This window comes from Haliotis rubra, unplaced genomic scaffold (assembly GCF_003918875.1).
Source record: "Haliotis rubra isolate DU_JTF1 unplaced genomic scaffold, ASM391887v1 Scf31, whole genome shotgun sequence".
Lineage (NCBI taxonomy): Eukaryota > Metazoa > Mollusca > Gastropoda > Lepetellida > Haliotidae > Haliotis > Haliotis rubra.
This window is the reverse complement of record NW_025766980.1, coordinates 1,682,517-1,707,908: the sequence shown is the minus strand read 5'-3', so window position 1 is coordinate 1,707,908 and position 25,392 is coordinate 1,682,517. Positions and strand designations below refer to the sequence as shown.

General features: G+C 39.1%; 2 protein-coding genes across 2 annotated transcripts; both read left to right on the top strand.

Annotated features, from left to right (window-relative positions):
- Window positions 1-3,622: 3,622 nt before the first annotated feature.
- On the top strand, window positions 3,623-4,063 carry LOC124283132 (protodermal factor 1-like). Its single transcript, XM_046719161.1, has one exon. It carries the CDS (start codon window positions 3,623-3,625, stop codon window positions 4,061-4,063), a length of 441 nt encoding a protein of 146 aa, XP_046575117.1.
- Window positions 4,064-11,749: 7,686 nt separating this feature from the next.
- On the top strand, window positions 11,750-15,309 carry LOC124283085 (zinc finger protein 658B-like). Its single transcript, XM_046719109.1, has one exon. The coding sequence runs from the start codon at window positions 13,458-13,460 to the stop codon at window positions 15,306-15,308; it is 1,851 nt and encodes a 616-aa protein (XP_046575065.1). The 5' UTR covers window positions 11,750-13,457; the 3' UTR covers window position 15,309.
- The last annotated feature ends 10,083 nt before the right edge of the window (window positions 15,310-25,392 follow it).

Sequence of the window (25,392 nt, the reverse complement as noted above, 5' to 3'; positions counted from 1 at the left end):
GCATTTAAAAATATTTTTTAATGTATATCATCATCAGTTTCACACAGCGAAAATCTGTTAGCATAGAGGAAATTAATACAATATCAACTGTATGGCCACTGATTCTAAATACGAAAGACAAAATAATCATGTTTATTCGAAATATGTGAAATATTATTTTGTCTTAACAGTAAAGATACAACATAAGTTTCAACATATGAAAAAGAAAGCTACTTACCATCTTTCTGTCCCGATTCGGAAGGAGGATTCTGGATGTCTGACTTCGACTTCATTTCTCCTGTATTTATACAGCCGCGCGTTGGGAATGAATTTCTATAATTGTAGTTAATCCATCAATTTCCGATGTTTACAGCACATTGTTATCAATTAACAGAACTATCTATCAACTTCTGACGAAACAAGACTGTCAGACCTACTCATTTAAGAACAGTTATTTCGACATATCAGGAGTCCAGTTACAAACACGATGGAAGAACTCAATGCGTCTTAAAAGTCACCTCCGTAAAGATAACCGAAGTCATTGGTTTAATAGGTACGGAATGTTCCACCGTCCTCTGCAATTAAGCCCATTAGGTTACAAGGAGACCAGTCCAACGGCAATTAGGTGTACGAGAGGTGTAGTTCGGTGTCCCATTTCCCTTTAAATCCCTCAATATCCCGGACGTTTATTGTTGTATTGTAGGGGTGTTGCAAGGCGGTGTTCTGGCTCCGATTGTATTTAGAGTCAATGGGCATGTTTACACAATGCTCGGTTAATTATACAGTCACTCCGAAACAAGATCGTATGAACTGATATCAAGCTAGTAATTGTGACACATGAGAACCGTAGAACAAGATGGGGTTCAAGATGTGCAACATTTTCGGCTGGGAACAGAAAACGATTGAAGACAAATAATTTTATCAACTACAAGAAACGAATATGTTGGTCTCAAATATACATTTCATTATACTTTCGTATTTTTACCCGGACACAAGAAACTCCAAATTGCCCAAACACAGAATAATAATACTTGTGAAAAGTTTGAAATATGTCCTTCGTGTATGGATTGGTCGGTTTACATTTATCAAGATTAAATAGAATTAAAATGTGGAGTGTAGTATTTTCTTTCTGAAATTGAAACAAACTCTAAATTTGGAGCATAAGAACACAGTAAGAACATTTCAACCCGTCACTCAAGTCACGCCTGTTACTGGTTTTTCGTTGTTATTTCATTAAACCGAAATTTTGAAATGATAATTCATTATTTAAGAGTTTTTGTACCTTCACTTTCGTAAAAAATTTTATTACTTCAACTGATTCTTATGTTCAGAAAGACGAGAAACTATGTTATTAAAAAGGGCTAAACAAGAAAGAATTACCCTAATTTCAAATATTCCTGTGCGTGCTGCGAAATCTCCGTTCAGGTGTATGTTTATTCAAATGTTTCCAAATTGAGGAAACATATCAGTATAAAAAAGCGTTACGTTTCATTCTATAATTATTACCGGTTGGTAGAGGTAATAATTGGTGATTGGTCATCGCAATAATTGATCATGAGTGGTGAATAAACCGTTATCTTTCCTGAAATCCGTGGATTATTGACAAGGTTCCATCACCATCATGGCAGTCTAATGTGTTTATCCTTGGGGCACCAAAAATACCCTTTATTAAATAATTTAACAGTACTGGGTATTGTACGGAATGAGTTCTTACAATATTGAACAAACTTTATGGATAACAACTTCTTTTATTTCGTGAGTGCCACGTTTTGATACAGATTCTTGTACCGTTGTCAAGCAGGAATGATACATGAATAGGAAGAGATGTATATATACTGAATGTAACAAAGAGAACAACATAATTAACATAATTAACTAGGCAGTCAGCTGATGAAGCCAGTGAGTAGACAAAGGGAAGGGAGTTGAAGCCAGAGATGTACAAATGAAGGAGCAGTTACCCCTGTAACAGCATCAACCCTACAATTTGTATCTTATCCCAGCTTTTTGTATCTTATCCCAGCTTTTTGTATATCATTAGATTATCAGCCACCCTTTTGTACACCAATTAGACTCATTGACCTCGATCACTTACCAACTTAATCCACTGTAACAACACCATGTCTGCTTTTGTATATTTTTATTATCATATTCTCATCTTATTATCTGCTATTTATTGTATATACATGCTAAAATCATTCTGGCTTTTTGTAAATTGCTAGTATATATATCCTGTATACCTGTTAGTTAGTATTCACCTGACGAAGGGGTAGGGAATAGTCCAGAAACGTTGTGTGTACAATAAAGAAGAAGTTGACATCCATAATATTTTGTCTTATACTTGAATACCAACTTCTATATGCCTCTCAAGAACCGCAGTTACAATAAAGACGAGGATGTTATGCAATAGAGTGGGCTTATACAGTAGAGTGGGCTTATACAGTAGATTGGGCTTATACAGTAGATTGGGCTTATACAGTAGAGTGGGCTTATACAGTAGATTGGGCTTATACAGTAGAGTGGGCTTATACAGTAGATTGGGCTTATACAGTAGAGTGGGCTTATACAGTAGAGTGGGCTTATACAGTAGATTGGGCTTATACAGTAGAGTGGGCTTATACAGTAGAGTGGGCTTATACAGTAGAGTGGGCTTATACAGTAGATTGGGCTTATACAGTAGAGTGGGCTTATACAGTAGAGTGTGGGTGGGCTTATACAGTAGAGTGGGCTTATACAGCTTATACAGTAGATTGGGCTTATACAGTAGAGTGGGCTTATACAGTAGAGTGGGCTTATACAGTAGATTGGGCTTATACAGTAGAGTGGGCTTATACAGTAGATTGGGCTTATACAGTAGAGTGGGCTTATACAGTAGAGTGGGCTTATACAGTAGAGTGGGCTTATACAGTAGAGTGGGCTTGGTGGAGGAGTGCATCAAAAGCGGATGGTGTGAAGTATCCTTGGACACGGTTGATGGTGGGCTTATGTCGTTTGATGTGAATGGCTTCGGTGAGCTTGCGTTTAGTGAAGTCCGTTTGCTTGTTGGCAAGAATGGTGATGTCAAGAATGGTGAATAAGGTCTTGTTTGTAAGAATGGAATATTGCAGTGGGGGAAATGAATAGAATAGCATGCACATATGATATCAATGACAAATATGGCGTGTGTGCAATAAGCGCGTGGCCCGATGACGTGTATTCTAAACTTGGAAACAAAATAAAGAAAACGAAACTGAAACGAAAAGAGCTAATGTCCAATGTGTGGCATAACCATCCATTCTCTCCTGTGTCACTTTCTTTTATAGTAATATGTGGCTGGGTAATTTTGTGTAAAGATAATCACTGGACCCATTTAGTAAAAGGTAATCTGTGTTTGGGTAAAAATAATTTGGTTTACAGGCATAGCACACCAGCCAGCAGTCTACCCCAACACAACACCCGACCCCAACCCGTCCACATCCATCACACCAGCCAGCAGTCTACCCCCAACACAACACCACGACCCCATACCCGTCCTACGTCCATCACACCAGCCAGCAGTCTACCCCCAATACCACACCACGACCCCATACACGTCCTACGTCCATCACACCGTCCTACCCCCACACCAGCCAGCAGTCCTACCCCAGCAGTCTACCCACACACCACGATGACCCCATACACGTCCTACGTCCATCACACCAGCCAGCAGTCTACCCCCAACACCACACCACGACCCCCATACCCGTCCTACGTCCATCACACCAGCCAGCAGTCTATCCCCAACACCACACCACGACCCCCATACCCGTCCTACGTCCATCACACCAGCCAGCAGTCTACCCCCAATGCCACACCACGACCCCATACACGTCCTACGTCCATCACACCAGCCAGCAGTCTACCCCCAACACCACACCACGACCCCATACCCGTCCTACGTCCATCACACCAGCCAGCAGTCTACCCCCAACACCACACCACGACCCCCATACCCGTCCTACGTCCATCACACCAGCCAGCAGTCTACCCCCAACACCACACCACGACCCCATACCCGTCCTACGTCCATCACACCAGCCAGCAGTCTACCCCCAACACCACACCATGACCCCATACACGTCCTACGTCCATCACACCAGCCAGCAGTCTACCCCCAACACAACACCACGACCCCAACACGTCCATCACACCAGCCAGCGTCTATCCCCAACACCACCCATGACCCCATACACGTCCTACGTCCATCACACCAGCCAGCAGTCTACCCCCAACACCACACCATGACCCCATACACGTCCTACGTCCATCACACCAGCCAGCAGTCTACCCCCAACACCACACCACGACCCCCATACCCGTCCTACGTCCATCACACCAGCCAGCAGTCTACCCCCAACGCCACACCACGACCCCCATACCCGTCACCACTTAGAACTCACCCCAACCATCAACCCTTTCTAAAACTTCATCTTTCTACTATGTCGTTTTACTTGACATAGTGATACTGCTCACGTAATGACATCAGGAAAGATTATTTTTTCTGTTTGTTGACTAGAACTGTACAGCACCCTAATACGCTGATGAAGGAAGCTTTGATGTAAGAGACAATACCGTCATTCACCGTCAACATCGGCTTGGTCTGGTTAATTGATATGCCAGTAGAATTTTAACCTTGCCACAATATTGCAATGATATGTATCATCAGTTTATCAATGAACAAGATAAAACACCTCTTGCGTGTCATATACAAATGCCCAAAATGCCCATCATTGTCCCGTGAAAGTGCAACGGTAGAAATCTGTTATGACACTTGAACGGTGCAATGCCGTTACTGTCGATATTTCACAGTGTTTAATGAATTAACGGCATTTACGAGACGCTATTGTTTAATCCCACAGCATTGCTCGATACTATCACTCATTTTACGATGAGCTTGATTAAACGGAGCTGCCACAAGACTCATCCATTGGTAATGTGTACACACATTATGTCAAGAGTATGTAGATATAGCGGTCACGTGTTTCCTGTTTAGGTTCCTGTTGTTTGCTTCTGTGTTTCTGTTCTTGACAAAAGGTGGGGTAGCCTAGTGGTTAAAGCATTTGCTCGTCATACCGAAGACCCTTGTTCCATTCCCCAAATGGGTGCAATGTGTGAAGCCCATTTCTGGTGTCCCCACCGTGATATTGCTGAAATATTGATAAAAGCGGCGTAAAATCATACTCACACACTCTTGACAAATGGAATGACATATCTTTGCAAATTCTGTGCAAATTCTGTAATTTCAAGATCTGAGTTTTACGGCAATATATTAAACGACATTATTGTTTAAAGTGCCGAAACATGCCAAATTCTTTATTCCCGTATATTACGTGATCCTAGAATAAACACGAACAAAAGTCAGTCTGGATCAATAAGTGGTCAGTCGAATGTGAATGTACATCTAGTGCGTAGGAAAATCTGTGAAATTAAATTATTATTTGCATAGCGACAATATTCAGCTCAGCTTCTACAAAGGCGCTTTGTTTTTCCCTCGGTCATTGGATGTCAATCCCTTCTGTTGAAATAGCTCTTGAAATATTCGCTACAGCATTTAGACAGAAGGGATCACATTGTTGTTGTTTTTTCCATTTACATCATTCAATACCTAAAATTCGAAATGAACCAACACTCTCACTTCACAGAATTAGAAAACACAAACATTACAAGTATCAGTGATCAGATCCAGTTCTTGAAGCAAATAACACACATAGAAATCAAGATGAAGGGCAGATGTTGTCACAGACTACATCCCACTGTTATACTTGAACACTGGCTAAAGCGCCAGGCTAGTGATCCAGCGAGCTTGAGGTGACGGGATCGAGCCCACCTGTGACTGGGTGTAAACTTTGTGGAGTCAACTTTGTGTGCAGACTCTTTCAGTGCACAGACTCAACCCTGTGCACTTAAAAGAACTCACGAATCCGTTGGTAAATGACCAGATGGTGGCCACGTGAATACGTACAAACACCTAGTTGCGGGTACAGCAACGTGCAGTAAAACTTGGACAAAGTACTGTGACTATGTGTCCCAGTCCACCCTGCTGTTAATGGGTACCTCGTAAGGATGGGAATGCCACAATAACTAGTGGTTGCAAGAGTTGTATGATCCCCAGGGAGTTGAGATTGACAATACGATGTGCCGTTGAGATTGACATCCAGTGAACGAGGGAAAAACAAAGTACCTTTGAGCAGCTGAGCTGAGCTGGATATCGGCGCTATACAAATGTTAGTATGTAATGTAATGTAATGTAATGTAATGTAATGTAATGTAATGTAATGTAATGTAATGTAACAAAGTGAGTGTATGACGTCAGTGGTTATAGGTACCATGTCATAGCTAAACTTTAAAATGTTGCAGCACAATTATTTCGTGCAAGTAGACCAAGGCAACTTGTGAATGAGGTGCTTCCTTCTGCAGCACATGTAATTCTAGCGGCTACCAGAATTCACCGTATTTGTTACGGTATGAAATTACGGTCTACCGTAACTTTATTGGTTTTGTACTGGCTGCCAAACTTTTAGAGCAACAATTCACGGTAAAGTTTTACAGTGTAGATATCCCCATCCAAATGATGGAGACAGGGGAATACCGGAGTACTGACAACATAGCGCATTGAGCAATAGAAAACACATCCCCAGGCTAATAAACAACTTGTCCCTTCGATCGATTTTCAAAATCAGACTTATCCACTGCAAATGGCAAATGAAGGTTCTGTTTCAATCGAACGACAATCACACTGGAATATATATTTCTTTTTCAACTACCACTCGCCTTTTCGGGGATTCATGGGGAGAAGTGGCCTCCCTTTAAATGATGGTTGTCATTGACGCTAACCATACTGTGGATCGGGTGTGTATATAGTGCGTGTTCTGGCTGATTGTCATATCTTTTCTTCTTTTATTTTTTTGTATTGGCATATCTTTACTGCATGGCTTGTCGCCAGTGCTATCAACCAGTGGTATGTGGGACCACAGGGGTTCGAAACACTGTTTGGACAATAATTCTGAAAATAAAAATCATATATTGCAATCATATATCGTTTTTATATGTTATGATTAACATATATTATATATGATTGCAAAAGTCTAGAAATTTAATTTTAAAAATTATTGTCCAAACAGTGATTCGAAACCCTGTATGTCGGACCCTGGAAAGATCTACCTGTAGGGTATGAGAATGTTTACGAAATAAAAACACTTATCCTGATGTTTCAAATATATATTTCAACAAAACGGCGAAGTGCTTCATCTCGCATATAGACAGATAGAAAAAACTGAAGCTTCATTGATCAAAAACATTATGCGCGTATGGACCTTAGGAAACAGACATAAAATATCTCTTGCTTGCGTACATATACATTGTACCTGAAAACGATATTCTCAAAATTCTTGTGAATTTTCCAACGCGTTTGTAGCCCAGGGCGCCGTTGTACAAAGCAACCTTATGGCTACGACAGTCGTAGGCCTATGTTAAAAGGTATTGGTCTAACAATCACCTTAGTCGTTAGATGGCGTTGTACAACGGCACACAATCAGTCACTAAGCTACAGATGAGAAGGTTGTAAGTTCGGTCAGCTATAAATTGAATATAAACAGTAGATATTTTAATTATATCAAAAGAGCCGTTCAAAGGGCAATAGGGAGCAATATGTTTTATAAATATAGTACAAAAATCGTTTTTTGTTTAACACACATAAAAATACAGGGAAAGCTTATGAATGAAAAGATTAAATCTGGGCACTTTTATTCAATGATTGTGATAACAAAGTCCCCTTACCATATACATTTAATGATTCATCACATTCCAGTAAAATGTCTTTTTACGACCCTCTCTTTATTTACAAAGCTAAAAGAATTACAATTCAAAAATCATACACAACGCTGTGCCATGTAAGAAATGGTTGTTTAAACTTTACTTAAGTAAATCACCAGATTGTGATGCCTGAAAAACTTTGGAGGATGTTTCCATTATTTTTATAATTGTAATAATCGTACTTTAATGATGAATGATTATGTAAAGCTTCTTTCTAAGTATTCACAGCAACTACACGTTTGTCCGGTTCAACAGATCACTTTGATCCAATATTTGAGTTTTTAAATATGCATTTAAAATACTTCATATATAAGTCTAACTATACCTATATCAAAGTTTTTATGAAGCATTTACTGATAGAATTGAAATATGCTTTGGAAATATATAAGTATTCAAAGGAAAAGTTTAAGTATCTAGAAATACCAATGTTAGATTTACAATTGAAAAAATATATATTTCACACTGAAGCCAGTAAACCAGTTGTCCCCGAGGGGCGGTGGGGTAGCCTAGTGGTTAAAGCGTTGGCTCGTCACGCCGAAGACCCGGGTTCGAATCCCACATGGGTACAATGTGTGAAGCCCATTTCTGGTGTCCCCCGACGTGATGTTGCTGGAATATTGCTAAAAGCGGCGTAAAACCAAACTCAGTCAGTCAGTTGTCCCCGACCACGTGGACCTGTAAATTGTGTATTTGTAAAACCGTGCTTACCAATGAGTTCGATCAGCTGATAATTAAGCAACATTTGCCTGTTGATTTATATCATTCAGTATGTTTCTTTATGTTTATGGACGAAACTTGGGATTTCGTAACACCCTCGTTATAAGATTTACCCCCTATTGGAGTGAGTGAGTGAGTTTAGTTTTACACCGCTTTTAGCAATATTCCAGCAATATCACGGCGGGGGACACCAGAAATGGGCTTCACACATTGTACGCATGTGGGGAATCGAACCCGGGTCTTCGGCGTGACGAGCGAACGCTTTAACCACTAGGCTACCTGGGACGCCACCGTCCCCCTATTGGAGAACAATACAATGAGGTAACTGGAGGTGCCACTCCATAATAACATGCTCAGCCCCCCTAGCCATAAATTATGAACGGTCCCTAAGTTAGTATTCTGGGTGTATATACTAAATTCATAAAGTTGCTTCTCGTACGACAATCGCAACCATGTCAGGCTGCTCTAGATGTAATATAACCAGAAACCGGAATTAATTTGACGATGTCACTAATGTGATACTTTTTATATGTTTTCAAGAATGCATTGCACTGCGGGAGACTTGAGTTCATACGTTGCTCAACCGTGAAAGAGACCTTCCATTCATTAGACAAAAACACTGACAACGACATCGTGTATTTTAACAGAACCATCAAAGCATTGTGGCGTTTCAGAACATGAAACGGCTTTAGCAAGTGTCCGCCTTCGAGGTTTGCTGTAAACTGGGGCTTTGACAACCTGGCGAGTGCGCCTGCCACGCCGTTCATGTAAATCTCGTGCAGCACGGTGGGTAGTCAGGTGTTGAGTTGTGTCGTGCGAACTTGTACAGAAACAAGTACAATGTTGAGTTGTCGAGATCTTTTCGAGTGAACTTCAGTACGTCTGGTGACGCCACAAATGTGAGTTGCGTTTTCACTCGTCATTTTTAAAATTAGCGGAACGTTTTAGACGTTCAGCAAAAGGAAACGCACAATGAGTTACACTGGATCAATTTATGATTTTATACCGACAGAAAAATGCAACATTTTAGTTTCAGTGACCTTTCGAAACTGTTATTTTTCCTGGTACTGTTGTAACATGTTATGAGGTGCACGTTTAAAACTTCATGGTTTCTTTATAGCATTAAACAGCACTGTCTATAGTGTAGTTGACAGCAACAAGAAGTATATTTATAATTTTAGTTTAAATATATCTCATAACTTTCTTGTCAGTAATATTGATGTTTTTCTTTGGTTGGTTTGCTTCCACTCTTGTACAAAGTGTTATCACAAATAGTGAAGAGTTTCTGGGTGGAGGTAGCCCAGTGGTCAAGGTGTCAGCTGTCAGGCAGAAGACCAGGGTTCCATTCCAAACATGGCCACAATGAGTGAATCACATATCTGGTATGCCCAGCTGTGGTATAGCAGGAATATTGCTTACCCTATTGGAGAACAATACAATGAGGTAACTGGAGGTGCCACTCCATAATAACATGCTCAGCCCCTAGCCATAAATTATGAACGGTCCTAAGTTAGTATTCTGGGTGTATATACTAAATTCATAAAGTTGCTTCTCGTACGACAATCGCAACCATGTCAGGCTGCTCTAGATGTAATATAACCAGAAACCGGAATTAATTTGACGATGTCACTAATGTGATACTTTTTATATGTTTTCAAGAATGCATTGCACTGCGGGAGACTTGAGTTCATACGTTGCTCAACCGTGAAAGAGACCTTCCATTCATTAGACAAAAACACTGACAACGACATCGTGTATTTTAACAGAACCATCAAAGCATTGTGGCGTTTCAGAACATGAAACGGCTTTAGCAAGTGTCCGCCTTCGAGGTTTGCTGTAAACTGGGGCTTTGACAACCTGGCGAGTGCGCCTGCCACGCCGTTCATGTAAATCTCGTGCAGCACGGTGGGTAGTCAGGTGTTGAGTTGTGTCGTGCGAACTTGTACAGAAACAAGTACAATGTTGAGTTGTCGAGATCTTTCGAGTGAACTTCAGTACGTCTGGTGACGCCACAAATGTGAGTTGCGTTTTCACTCGTCATTTTTAAAATTAGCGGAACGTTTTAGACGTTCAGCAAAAAGGAAACGCACAATGAGTTACACTGGATCAATTTATGATTTTTTTATACCGACAGAAAAATGCAACATTTTAGTTTCAGTGACCTTTCGAAACTGTTATTTTTCCTGGTACTGTTGTAACATGTTATGAGGTGCACGTTTAAAACTTCATGGTTTCTTTATAGCATTAAACAGCACTGTCTATAGTGTAGTTGACAGCAACAAGAAGTATATTTATAATTTTAGTTTAAATATATCTCATAACTTTCTTGTCAGTAATATTGATGTTTTTCTTTGGTTGGTTTGCTTCCACTCTTGTACAAAGTGTTATCACAAATAGTGAAGAGTTTCTGGGTGGAGGTAGCCCAGTGGTCAAGGTGTCAGCTGTCAGGCAGAAGACCAGGGTTCCATTCCAAACATGGCCACAATGAGTGAATCACATATCTGGTATGCCCTGCTGTGGTATAGCAGGAATATTGCTTAAAACCATATTGCGTGAAAGCATACTCACTCCAACAGTTTCTATCATATCAGGGTCAGGGTCAGATCTGTGATTGTCAACCTTGATCAGTGGATCCTGGCAATACTAAGGGATGCAACTCTGCACACCCATTTTCTCTGCCTTTAGAATCCTTTTTAACCTATCGTAGGCCTATCACACCCAGTTCCATTCAGCACCCCAAATGGGCTTCTTTAAGCAAATTATATCCACACTCACTCACTCACTCACTCATCAGTGCAGAATATCCATACAGCTTCCTGGTACAATGTACAAAATGTTCAGTTTCATCGACATTTGTACAAAGCTCACAACCCCTTTATCATTATATGGGGCTGTGGGGTAGCCTAATGGTTAAAGCATTCGCTCGTCACTCTGAAGACCCGGGTTCGATTCCCACATGGGTACAATGTGTGAAGCCCATTTCTGGTGTCCCCTGCCGTGATATTGTTGGAATATTGCTAAAAGCGGTGTAAAACCCAACTCACTCACTCACTTTGTCATTATGTGTTTATGGTTCAGTCTACAAGTTGCTACATTAATCTATTGTGGCATAATACTTCTCCAGTTTATTCATTTTACTGTTCTTTTTTAGAATTTTATTAACAATCATATTTTCATTGCTTGTAACTGATTGGGTTTTTTGTTCATATTTTCAGAAACAGCCCTGAAAGGTTATCATAATCACATTTCCCAAGAGCTTAAGGATGGCCAGTCACACAGCTAAGCATTCTTCAGCCAGTTTAAAAAAAGTTCTCGAAAGAACAATAGAAAGCAAATCACACTGAAGAAACGAACCGTTACATGTTATAAATGCAAGGCTCATTTCAGAACAGAGAAGTCCCTCATTAAACATACGAAGGAATGTCCAGGGTCACAAAAACAGGAGTCAGTCATTTGCCACCTTTGTGGAAAGGGTTTCCCAGACCGAGCCGGCATTGAGAAGCACCTGCAAGACCACACTAAGACCCCTTGCTGCTTTTGCACTATGTGCAAAAAAACATTTGCTGAGTTTGAAGACCTTGAATCTCATATCAGTGTCTGCCAAGTTCTCAGGTTAAGAAGAAAGGAAGTGAGGAAAGCATTCATCAGAAAGCATCAAATTTTTAAAAGGTTAGAACAGATAGAGGTTCTGTCAGAAAATGAGACATCAAGTGAAATCATTGTTTCACCTGGTAAAACTGAGGACATTGTTGATGGGCATGTACAAAATGTGACCAAGGACAATCAGAATGCGCATGGGAACAACACAATCAACTTGAATCAGTTGGACAAGAATAACACCATCGACAGGAACAACACCATCCACATGAACAGCCATCAGTTGGACAGGAACAACACCATCGACAGGAACAACACCATCAACTTGAACAACCATCAGTTGGAAAGGAACAACACCATCGACAGGAACAACACCATCCACATGAACAGCCATCAGTTGGACAAGAACAACACCATCCACATGAACAGCCATCAGTTGGACAAGAACAACACCATCGAAATGAACAACCGTCAGTTGGAAGGAAACCGCACCAATGGCATGGACAAGACCAACACTGTCAGCATCAACGGCCATCATTTATATGAGAACATTGACACAAATGGCCATCAGCTGGATGAGATGGACCAGAAATCACATGACATCGTGGGTGCTGATCTAGATTTTCTGTGTGAGAATTGCGGACTTCTGTTTGAAGGATGTCTAAATTTGACAGAGCACTACCAGGTTCACAGCAACCAAAAATTGGAAAATCAGTATGACCACAGAAATGTGGTAGAATTTGATGACAGTCTGTTCCTAGGCGACGAAGAACTACACAAAGTTTCTACAATGAAATCAGGGCCAGGGTGTTATGTTAATGACATAATGTATTTTTTGAATGAAGGATATGATATACCTACTGTGGTAAGGAACACAACGTCATCAGGAATTGGATTGTCTCAAGGACACAGTGGCCAAGGTCACATGGAGATGAGTGGACATCAGCTGGTTACAGAGAATCTATGGGCAAAGGATGGAACCGAGTGTTTCAGGTCTGCTCAAGGTAAACAGCAGAAAGCATTTGAGGTGTCCGAAGTTTATGCTCTGGATTGTGCATATAATGAGTATGGAGGATGGAAGTTCACAAAGATAAAGACTGATGGGAAGCCAAAGACCAAAACCTCTGACATGGCTGTAACTTGGAATAGTGACAATGGTTTGACATCCATCTGTGACCCCAAAGCACAAGATACAATCATCTCTGACCTAAATGCATTTCATCAAGTAATCCCCAGTTCCACTGTGTCTTGCCAAGCTATAACCTATCCCGATACATATTGTCAAACCATTTCAGGTCCCAGTGGACATGATACAATGATACCAGATCCGAAAGGATATGATCAGACCATCCCTGATTCAACAGAATATGTTGCCAGAATCCAGCATCAAGAAGGATATGATCAAACTGTCCCAAGCTCTAGAGGATGTGTTGCTTCTATGCCAGACCCTATATGGTATGAAAGTACCTTCCATCATCCTTGCAGGATATGAAAAACAACTATCAGATACCAAAGGATATGATAGCATGTTGGATCTTACAGGATATGACAGTGTTGTCAAAGATACCAATGGAATTGCGGACACCAACCAAGCTTCTAATGGAAATGTTGCGTCTATCCCCCACAACAAAGGATATGACATGTTGGATAATACAGGATATGACAATGTTGTCAATGATACCAATGGAATTGCGGACACCAACCAAGCTTCTAATGGAAATGTTGTGTCTATCCCACACAACAAAGGATATGACATGTTGGATAATACAGGATATGACAATGTTGTCAAAGGTGCCAGTCAAACTGTTGATATAAACCAAGATTCTGGTGGATATGTTCTTAACATACCAGATAACAAAAGCTATGTTAATCACGATGCTGAACTGCTCATCACTTGGAACTCTGACCAATCAACTGGTGTCAATATGGACAGTATGAGCAGTGGAAGATTTGATTCAGATGGAATTAGGTTCTCAGATGATGCACTGTCCTTTGATGTGTGTAGTCCTGATTTTAAACCAGTTCAGGCATGCACTTTTGAGAATGTTTTTGAAAAGTTTGTTTCTGACAGAAGTTCCAATCACGGTGTTGATAGTGATGAGTGCACGGATACAATATTTGTGTGCAAGTATTGTAGAGAATGGTTTGTAACAGATCCTCACCTCAAAAACCACTTGTTGCAACACTGTGACAATTCATGCCTGAGCAGTGCTGGTAGGCTTACTGATTCTAGTTTTAACAGCACTGGTATGGAGCATTTTCATTCACACTTAAACATTATTGGTAAAAGTCATGTTGACTCAGATTTAAGCATGATCGGATCTTTAGACACAAATGTAGACCCTTTTCAATCCTCTCAGTTTGAAGAATTTTGGATTCATGATTCATCTACTCTGGATCTGACTGAGCAATCAGAACATCCTGCTCAGGAGAATCCAACAGAAACACAGCAGGTAGAACCAGTGGATTTGGATACTCACTTGAACACAGTAGAACAGAGCATTGATGGTCACAGTCAGTTGAAGAGTGATCAGATCTCTTACTTGGACTCCTTGGGCAACATAAAAATCACGTGCCATCAATGCAGCAAAGCTTTCCATGAGGATGACCTATTCTGCCATGACCCATGCTTCACCAATAAAGACAAGGACCTGGATGAGTGTGGGGTGTGTCATCGCAAGTTTTCTTCCTATAAAAGTGTCCTTACCCACATGAGAGCCCACAGTGAGCTGGCAAACCAGTGTGCCCAGTACCCAAGGACCTATCAGAGCAAGGGTGTGGTGGATGCCCACTGTGAGGTCCATACCTTGGAACACAAGGAATGTCATATCTGTGGGAAGCTTGTGAACCCTGCTCAGTTGAAATACCATGTGAAGCTTCACGACAGGGATGTAGGGCAACAGAGGTCCCTGCAGTGTGTTGTGTGTGAACAGAGCCTCCCGGACATGACCTCCCTCGCCTCTCATCAGTACTCTGAACATAGCATGCATGACGATTCCATCACCGACATCATCTCCTGCTACAAATGCCCCCATTGTAAGGAAGAGATGCAGCACAAACCGTTATTCATAGCTCATGTAGCTAGCCACACCGGTGTCTTCCCATTTGAGTGTAGCTTATGCTTGGAAGGATTCTTTTACAAGACACTGCTAAATGTGCATTCAAATAAATACCATTCTGTGCCTTGAACCATGTTTGTTGTTATTTTGAATATTTATTACTTGGAAATGGAATGGAGTAAGAATTCTGCTTTGCAGATGGGTTGGTTATAAGGACTTTACTGTTCACGTTTAGCTTTAACTAAATTGCAGAAGAACAGATTAATGCATGAATAAACCTTGGTCTCTTTTCATCCTGTTATGGATAAAACAATGCTTGTGAAGTTATAGTTGTGATGAAACACCATGAAACTGTAATCCTGAAGTGAATTGAATTAAGCTGTTATTTAAATAGAAGATTTCTGACATTTTGGGGGAAGAAATAGGTTTTCCGAGAGTTTCTTTGCCCATACATTGTATATATAGATATATCTGTATTTGATTAACGGGGCTGTGGTGTAGCCTAGTGGTTAAAGCGTTGGCTCGTCACGCTGAAGACCCGGGTTCGAATCCCACATGGGTACAATTTGTGAAGCCCATTTCTGCCGTCCCCCTGCCGTGATGTTGTTGGAATATTGCTAAAAGCGGCGTAAAACGAAATTCAGTCAGTCAGTCAGTCTTTGATTAACACAAGGTCAGGTTCACATAATTGGATAGTCTTTGTCTCCCACCTCACTACCAAAGACTCCTTCCTCACATTATTTTATTGTCCCAAGCACCTGCAGATTAAGAAAGAATGTCGTTTCATTTACTCATAAAAATATATGAGTCCGAGTCCAGTGTTTTTTTCTGTTGGGCAAGCAAATTTGTATATCACGCTGTACTGATGTCCAGTTGACTTCCCAATGTTAATTATGTTGCTTTTTAAAAAAACAAAACAAGAAAATCGGCCGGTATAGTGGAAAAATTACCAGGCCAAGTGATTTTACATGTGCAGCTGTACCCGAGTACACTAGCAATTTTAAAGTTCTTTCCACCCCTGTTAGGATATCAAAATTTGGCTTTTGCCAATCTTTGCTTGGAGCCAGGGTATTGCATAACTGTCTTATGTCACTTTGCAAATACTGGTATGTTGTTGTTCAGTTAATGTATGTTCAGAGTACTGCCCTAATATGGGAGCTTTATTTCTGTCAAGTGTTGTTGTTGTCCAGTTGATGCTCATTGGCTAGTTGTAAATACATAGTAGGCAATCTTGACATGTTCAGTATGTATGAGAAGCTCTGAGTAATAAATTGTCACAATATGAAGTTATGTATATTTATGTACAAGTAAAACCTAAAAAATAGATGGTATTCAAATCACTGGCATTCTCCATATCAACACTTGTATGTTGGATCAGGATATGATAGCAAAATGGTTACGTAGAGGGTAATGTCCGAGTAAATCTCCATTCCTTAAAAATAATGGAGCCGAGGCGCCGGAGGGGCCGAGGCACATTATTTTTAAGGAATGGAGAGTTACGAGGATATTACCCTGCTTAAATTACATTCAAAGAACTGGGGAAATTTCTGTTATCAAAATTAAATGTCAAAATGACAAAATGAAGGCTTTAATTTGAAACTGGTACACATCGCTCCATTCCCGAAAAGTAATGGAGCGAGCAAACAATGGAATGACGTCACAAATGTAATTTAACAATACAGAAATTGTATGGACATTAAACATTGAGGTAATGTAAAAGGCATATTAACTTCAGGATATGTTAGTAGGCAAATGCTTTACAATGAATGTAGTGTTAACACTTTTTGAAAGGTTTACCAAGGCCTTGAATGTTGTAACCTTGATGAAACAACATCTGAGCAAGTCTTGTATGACACTATATTCTAGGTGAGAGACCATGCTCGATTATACCTTAAAAGTTGTGCAATGTAAACACCAAAGGCTGCAGTTGCTGAGATATTGCTCTACAAGGGAAATTTTCTTCATCCCTCAGGAGCTGTGGGGTAGCCTAATGGTTAAAGCGTTGGCACATCACGCCGAAGACCCGGGTTTGAATCTTGCATACAGTCAAACCAAACTCAGTCAGTCACTCAGTCTTGAGGAGATAAGTCATCAGGTGCCTTAGTGCATGAATATGAATATGAAAGAGTCCCACTGGTCTTGGGACAGATTCTTCAGCTTCCATCAAGTTTCACAATTTTGCTGTTAGTTTAAAGGAATATAGCAGTCAGTTAATGTATGTTGTGTCTTGGTTTCCGAGAACATCCCTAATTGTACTTAGGTCTGTCAGGTAGAATGTCACACTGCTAGTATTTGCATTTGTTATTATCATTGGTACATTGTACATACATACAAGTGAATCTCTCCTTGCTAATTAGCAAAAGAAGCTCAAATTGTATGATAAATTGTCAAAGTACATGCAAATGAATCTCTCCTCAGAGAAGGTCTCCACAGCAAAGCTCAGATTATGTGACAAATTGTTGCCAAACCTGTTGATTAAACCTGTGAAAGAGGCTAGGACATGGATGGTCATGCAACATAACTTGCATACAGTTAAAAGCTGTGTTAAACCCAACTCCTTCACTCATCTGGCTGGTAACTTAAAGGAAATATGCCGCTGTTCACCCAGCAGTTGATGGGTACCCAGTAGGATGGGGTGACTGTTCACCTTACAGGCAGCTGGGGTTGTATAATTCCCAATAAGACATCAAGTCCAAACTGATCCTATAATAATGCAGAGCTTTGAACATACATTGCAATTTATAAATATTGCATCACCTGAACTACTTAATGTTTATACCTTCCATAGAAAGAAAACGTGATTATTAATTATTCATTTCCAAAGTGGACACAATTTATGGATATTTATATCATCAGAACAACCCCCTGACTATGCGCATGCATGTCTGTTGCTTTATAAGTGAGGGGTGGTGGGGTAGTCCAGTGGTTCAAGCATTTGCTCGTCACACTGAAGATGCGGGTTTGATTTCCCACATGGGTACAATGTGTGAAGCCCATTTCTGTAATATTGCTAAAACTGGTGTAAAACTACCAGTAAATAAGTGAAGACATATTTGACCCCATTTCACCTCACCTTTGTCACTTGACCCTGAACGTTTCATTGAGCGAGTGAGTCATGATTTATTCAGCTTTGAACATAATTCAGTTATATCACCATGTCAGTAACATGGGAGAGGAAATCCAAAGTGATGCAGGTGGTCTACTTTGGTTTCACCAATGTATGGCACATGCAAACTAAAGATCAGAATCAGGGATTCGAATATAAAAAATTCAAACATATACTCATGGAAACAAATAAAGGAACACATGAAAGCATGCACAGAAACCTGGAAAAGAACATAGGAACACTTTTGCTTTCATATGTTCCCTTATTTGTTTCCATGAGTATATTTGGGATTCAAACCAATGACCACGAGATCCTTGTATGTCTCTTGGCAGCAACCACATACAACAAAGAAATGAGCACAAAGCCTATAAGGATCAAATCAATTTTATTGAAAAACATATTTTGCAATATTTTACATAATGATGAAGGTTATCAGAAGCAAATAAAACATATACACTTACAGTGTATCACAAGATAAGGCTTGTGTGTCTCCCAGAAACAGTAATCAAAATATCGTCTTTGTACTTAATAATTACACTTACATTCATATAATTCAGAGATAGCAATATGCTTTGAAACATAGAATATCTACATGAAATATTTACAAGCAAGTTCTATTACAATTACGGTAAGTGCAGTTTAAATAACAAAATCCAACCACCCATGAAACTCTTGACGCTTATTCCCCTGAAGACTACAGTGTCAAGAAAATTTATATTTCTGTTTTGTGTTAAAGATCTGAAGTTTTGTTTTACTGTACTGTGCAGTATGTGGCTTATACTTGGGAGATCTTCAAATTGTTTCATGGAGTGCTGTTTGATCCCTTAGAAAAGAAACTGATTTGAACGTAGGAAAGTACCTTGTTTTCTCACTGACAGGTATGCTACTCAAAAAGTTAAAGAACAGTTGAATTGTTCATATGAAAACAGCATATCCTGGCTGGTTTGTATTTCAACACACAGCCTTCCAGGTGTAGGCTCCTTCACTTGATTTGAGCAGTATAGACTAGAAAATTGTAAGATAATTAGTAAAATGAAATCATGCTAAAGTGAATTCATAGGTGCAATTGAAAATAATAAGTAAATATTGTCAATAACATTAACCTCATGACATTCAGAATGAGAATCATAAAACAGAAGTACAGGGAATTTTGGAAATCTTGTTGGATAACATGTCACATCAAGTGACCTAACAATATCTTATTATTCAGATACAAGAGAAAAGACAACTTTGTCAAGATAAATATGTTATTTGAAGGTAAAGCCAAAAATTCTATTTATAACCTATGCTTTGTATTTTCGTAAGCTGATATTCAGTGTGTCAACAACTGAAATATGATATTTCTTTCGTTACATGCTAAACATTTGGTGCCAGCAGAATAGCAGTATATTTTCAGATAAAGATTTATCAGGTTCTTGAGAGGCACTACTGAAAAGAAAACAAGCTGTCTACAGACAAGCAGAGTGATGTTAACCAAGAACAGATAATAAGTTATCCCTAAATACTGATCTCAAGTGACATCTGGTTTGAGCACAGCCATAAGCTCTGACACAAAGAAGATTCATTATTGGAGTCACAAGTTGTATAATTATATCCAAATGATGTAACCTAAACCCTATGCTTTAGGCAAGTTGCACTCACTGGGTACTTTGTCTGTGGATTCCTGCATCCTGACAGCTAACTAAAACGTGTCACTTTTGCCAACTGTTGACGGTATAAGCCAATATGCTACTTGTGTATTTGGCTCTGCTCTCAGGCAGTCCTTGTGACAGTAAAGTTGCAAGAGCTGTAATTTGACATTACAATACAGTTCTGTCCCATGTTCTGCATTACCAAAAGAGTTTCTGTTTACAAAGTTTCACACAGAAAGTCCAGCCATGACACAGCCAGAGGGTATAGTTAATTATGCGCTATCATTATATGCACGTACATACACAATTGTGTTAACTCAGTAATATACTCCAAATAAGTAATAGGTAAATTATATTTTAACGTTACAACATATAATAGCACTATCAACCTGGAAACAGCTTACATAAATAGAGGCAGAAAATATATAAAACGAATAAGTTAATCCTACAGCTTTTCAACTTGGCACGTTTATTCCTGGCTAAACAACGTACAATATGTTGACTATTAGACAGAATATCAGGTTTACAGTAGCTATTTAGCACCCTGCACAATCAGATACCCCTGTGATCCAATATGTAACCTGTAACTCAATGTTCATAATGCAGGTGGTCTGTAATGATGAGTTTGGTATAAACTCTTTAAAAAAGTAGGGGAACCTAAACTTTCAATTGGATAGGACGTATAAGTGTTAAGAAACTTTCAAAGACAGATGTCTCATGAACGCACCACCATTTCTCTTTATCACCACCCCATAACACAACACATGGGATGCATGTGCACAACACAGTAGCCCTATACACATGCATGAGGTGTCATTCTCGATTTTGACAGTTTTCAAGAAGGCAATAAGTCACTGAAGACCATTACTTTTGGCAATCAACTTGCATCACACAGTTGTAGTGTTTGTTTCTTGTCGGTTCTTTTTTGCTTGAAACTGAAAATCATACACGTGCAAATTTCACATCATACACCAATCATCTTTCAAGAGCGATTACTGTAAAAACAACTATTGTCATGAGGAAGTGCAAGTGGTGATGCACTCTCAAAACATTCATTATTATCATATCAACATTGATTGACCCTCATCAATCGCAAATTAAAAACGAAGTTCCCCTACTCCTTTATTAAGAGTATACATTATGAGTCACTGAAACCACTAAGGAGAATCCCAATGATGACATCCTTCTCAACTATTAACCCTGTTGTCTGAATACCACTTATCAAGGACAATCACACAGAAAAACAAGAACAAAGGAATCTATATTGTGTACGCAGATATAAATATAGGTATATATTAGTTGTATTTATGTACTGGCTTCCAGTAAGGTTTTATGAGTAAAAATGGCAATTATGTAGGTAAATAATTTTGTGTCGGGCAATAGTCAGTCAATTTCCATTCAAAGCATATTTGTGGTGAAAAATCGATAACTTTGGTTACTTCAATAATAACACTATAACTTAAATACTTCAATTGACTATTTCCTTGATAATATTACACGTTTATACTGTTTATTCATAAGAACTTTGTGGGAGTAATACATTATATTTATAGTGTATACTGGACTGAGTGATTGAGGAAACAGATTAGTTAATCCCGTTCTATTTCTACCCAAGAGTGTACTAGTATTGCATAGTGCAGGTTAAGTGGAGTGAGTGAGTTTAGTTTTATGCCACTTTTAGCAATATTCCAGCAATATCACGGCGGGGGACACCGCAGGTTAAGTGAACACTGCAGTTGTTGGATATGGTCAAAAAGCTCATGTTTTCCTGGATAGGAATCGGAGCTGAGTGGGTGGGTTTTACGAATAACTTAACCAGTATTTCAGTGATCGCAGCTTCACGTGGAAGGAGAGCCTAAAGTGATACAGGGTTTCAGTGTTTACCACTTTTGTGAAACCTAGGTATGGAGCTGACAAACCTAGAAACAACCAGAGCGTACCTGGGATTCAAACTCAGGATCATAACTCATTGTCTGAGACAGCCCTGTGCGGCATGCTCACCACAGTAGCAGATCAGTCTCACAGCCTTCCATTATTGGTCAGTGTTGTGAGTGTTCCCTAAGCCCTTCATAATATAGTACATAGCATAATATACTACCCAAAGGAAGTTATGGACCACTTGGATCTTTCAGGGAGTAAGGTTTCTATGCAATATTCCAGCAATATCACAGCAGGGTGCACCAGAAATAAGCTGCACACATTGTACCCATGTGGGGAATCAAACTTTGGACTCTGTCGAAATGATTTTAACCACATTTAACCAAACATTCATCACTCATGCGTGGCTAGACAATCCAGGTATAGTCAGGGCCTAAAACTTAGATGAACCAGGTTGTAATCTGATACACATGACATGCCATTGTCAGCCATAAATCAGCTGGTTGTTCAGTAAGTACTTGTGGTTTCCAGATGTTCATATGCAATATTATATACAGGTACGAAAAAACACAGTTCCACAGAATAAGCTTATCTTTTCTATTTTTCTTTGTGAAGTTTGACGCTACACTTAGCATGTTTCCAGCTTTATGACAGCAGTCTAAAAATAACTGACTCAACATCATGGGCATTAATCTATGCAATAAGGATACTATCAGCTGCATCAACCAAGTCATCTTGCCCCCTACTTCTTCACAAGAACAAAAATTGTTGAACTAAATCTCATCTCTCATGGACTAGCCATCTTGCTATTTGGGAAAGATATGATAAATAATAAATCAGAACACACTGATGAAATGGTACTGACACCATGAAGGTAGGGAAGCAATATTATCACGAACAATATTATTTGTTAAATGAGAAAAAGAAGATGAGCTTTGAAATTCACAATGACCATATAAGGTAACCTGTTAGTACAACAGTAACACGTGAGTTTCTATGAAAATTAATAGATGTTGATGGGATCTGGTTTCTACCATCACCTAACTAGAGTACTGGTGAGTTGAAACACACAGCAGAACATTGCTGACACCAACAAACAGCTGTTATGATTGACGTCTCCAGACTTAGTAAAGGGTCATGCTGGAAATCATCATCAAATATCCAATGTATTTTCTCCATGCAATTAACATAAATATCCTAAACCCATTCACACCAAACTGTATTTCCCAAGAGACCATAACCATACCTCTTGTCCAACTTGGTACAGGAAATGTCTTGCTTCATTGAGTAACTTGATTGGATGGATATTTTCAGTGACACGTCTTCTTTATATGGTTGTGGCGGAAAATGGATCCAGCATCTCATTTCGCAATACCACCTCAGCACTTAAGTGACTGTAACTAGCTTACTGTAACATCAGATTGCATTAGTCATTGTGGTAAGTAACTTTGTGAAACGGAACGCTTGGTACTTCCTAAACACAATGGAGAAACACACATGTATTATATTTTTGATAATCAAAGATGGTTGGAAAGAAAATGTACATGAACCTATCAACAGGTATTCACCTGTCCAGTCCTTTGCAAGATGTGTATTTCTTTTCAGTATACAACCAAGAAAAGTACTCATAATGACTCTCATCTTAAAGATATGAATGGAAATCAGTATGTTTTGAGTTGTCTGTAAACAAACAGAATCTTATATCATTTATGAAAGAACTATCTTTTCTTGCCTATACTAAGTTGCCATGGTTGTTAAGGAGTCTGAATTTCTGCAAAATGGGACAAAACACCTGTTGATCTTTCAGAAAACAAGCTTATTGTAAGGACAGTTCATTATGTCCAATAAGGTCTCTCTGTAAAATCCTTTTACGTCTATTGGAACCAAAGTATACATTGCTAGACTGAAACACATGAGAAACAGTGTGTTTAGAACCTGTTCTTAGCGGTACAGGGACAGGTGATGAAGGTACTGATGGTCTATCTGGAGTCAGACATATCCCCCCACAGCAATACACAAGAACATAACAACAGTCCTTACAGGTTAGGCCTAAACATTCACCTATAGAGAACAGGACAATATATTAATCCAACATACCAGTATAGTATCAATGTATAAGTTTTGGCAACACCAACCCATTCTTTGGTTTTTTAATCATGAAAGGAAATAATTCAGTGTTCAGTGTTTTCAAGAAAGTAACTTTAAACGAAGTGCATGTTGGTATATTGAGAAACAAATTCAGTAAAAAGTTAAGAAACTAGTCAGATTTGACATATATTCCAGTAACAGTCACTGATTAGAAATTCCCTGATTTGACAGACATTTCCTTATGTCCAGTGCATTGAAATGTTCGGCAACTCTTTGTTATAATTTATGGTTCACAAATTTGATGACTGGAACTAAAAGGGATGACCAGAAATTAAGGTAATGGATGTTTGTATTTCTACCTGCTCAACTTATAAGTTTCAAATATCATACAAATTTCAAGTAACTACAACTTCATTAATAAATGACTGATCATGACCGATAAATGACTGCAGGGAATACAATGTTTAATGTTACTTACTCTAAACATACAAAACATTCTCTCCTTTAAGCGGTATCTAACAGTATTATTAGTGACAAAAACTAATCAATTTCAAGAGAAATAAAAAAAATAACTGAACATGTACCAGAATTTCCAATTATTTATTTTGTAAAATATTTGTATTTGTAAACCATAAAATATAAACAAATGACCTTAAGTGCTGACTAGAGATATGTCTTGTCAGTAACAAAGTTCACAGTAAATATAATTTGTTGCGACCGACTTTAGGTCAATGAAGATTTGATAACAAACAAAGAATCATATTGTTTACATATGTCTAACTTTAGAGCATCAAGAATCCATACATAGACTTGCACTGAAGATATTTGTTTCCAGTAATATGCGCATATTTCTTAGAAAAAGATGTACAATGTATGTACAGTGTATCAGATACGAAGTGTGTCAACATTTCGTTTACCAGTAGAAAATACCTTAAAGTATCATCAGTTAGTATAGTCTGGAAAATGCTGATGACAGTTTCGTATTTAGTTTTTTGGACATAACAAAACATATTTAAATCCAAACAAGCCAAGTTTTCAAGAAACAAGATCCCAAACATGTAGAATCTGAAAACTGCTGCATCCTAAAATGCATGCCCGAATGCATCATCATGATGCTAAAGAGAGAAAACAATATTGTGAAACACCTGTACGTTAACCATATCATCAATCATCCAATAGAGGTGCGGAATATGTGCAGTTGATGAACTTGGAACATCACACAATTTATGTACAAGTATTTATATGGGTCTTCTTCTGTGTTATCTCAAACCTGGCCTATTCATCAGTGCACCATCGCAACCCTTCGTGTGATTAGTATACCAACGTGAATAGCTGATGAAACTCAGCAGCACCTCAACTACAACATGGCTTGGCAGCTTCACATGGGAGGAGCACCCAGGGCGATCCAGGTCCCACATACTTACCACTTTGATGAGACCCATGGGTATTGTGCTCAAGGATCATAATTAGAATGAAGGTGAAATTAAAACCCAGGACCACTGAATCCTAT

What these genes read in the sequence shown, in the direction of transcription:
- LOC124283132 (XM_046719161.1), top strand. Translation starts at nt 3,623, where the DNA reads ATGACCCCATACACGTCCTACGTCCATCACACCAGCCAGCAGTCTACC.
- LOC124283085 (XM_046719109.1), top strand. Translation starts at nt 13,458, where the DNA reads ATGATCAGACCATCCCTGATTCAACAGAATATGTTGCCAGAATCCAGC.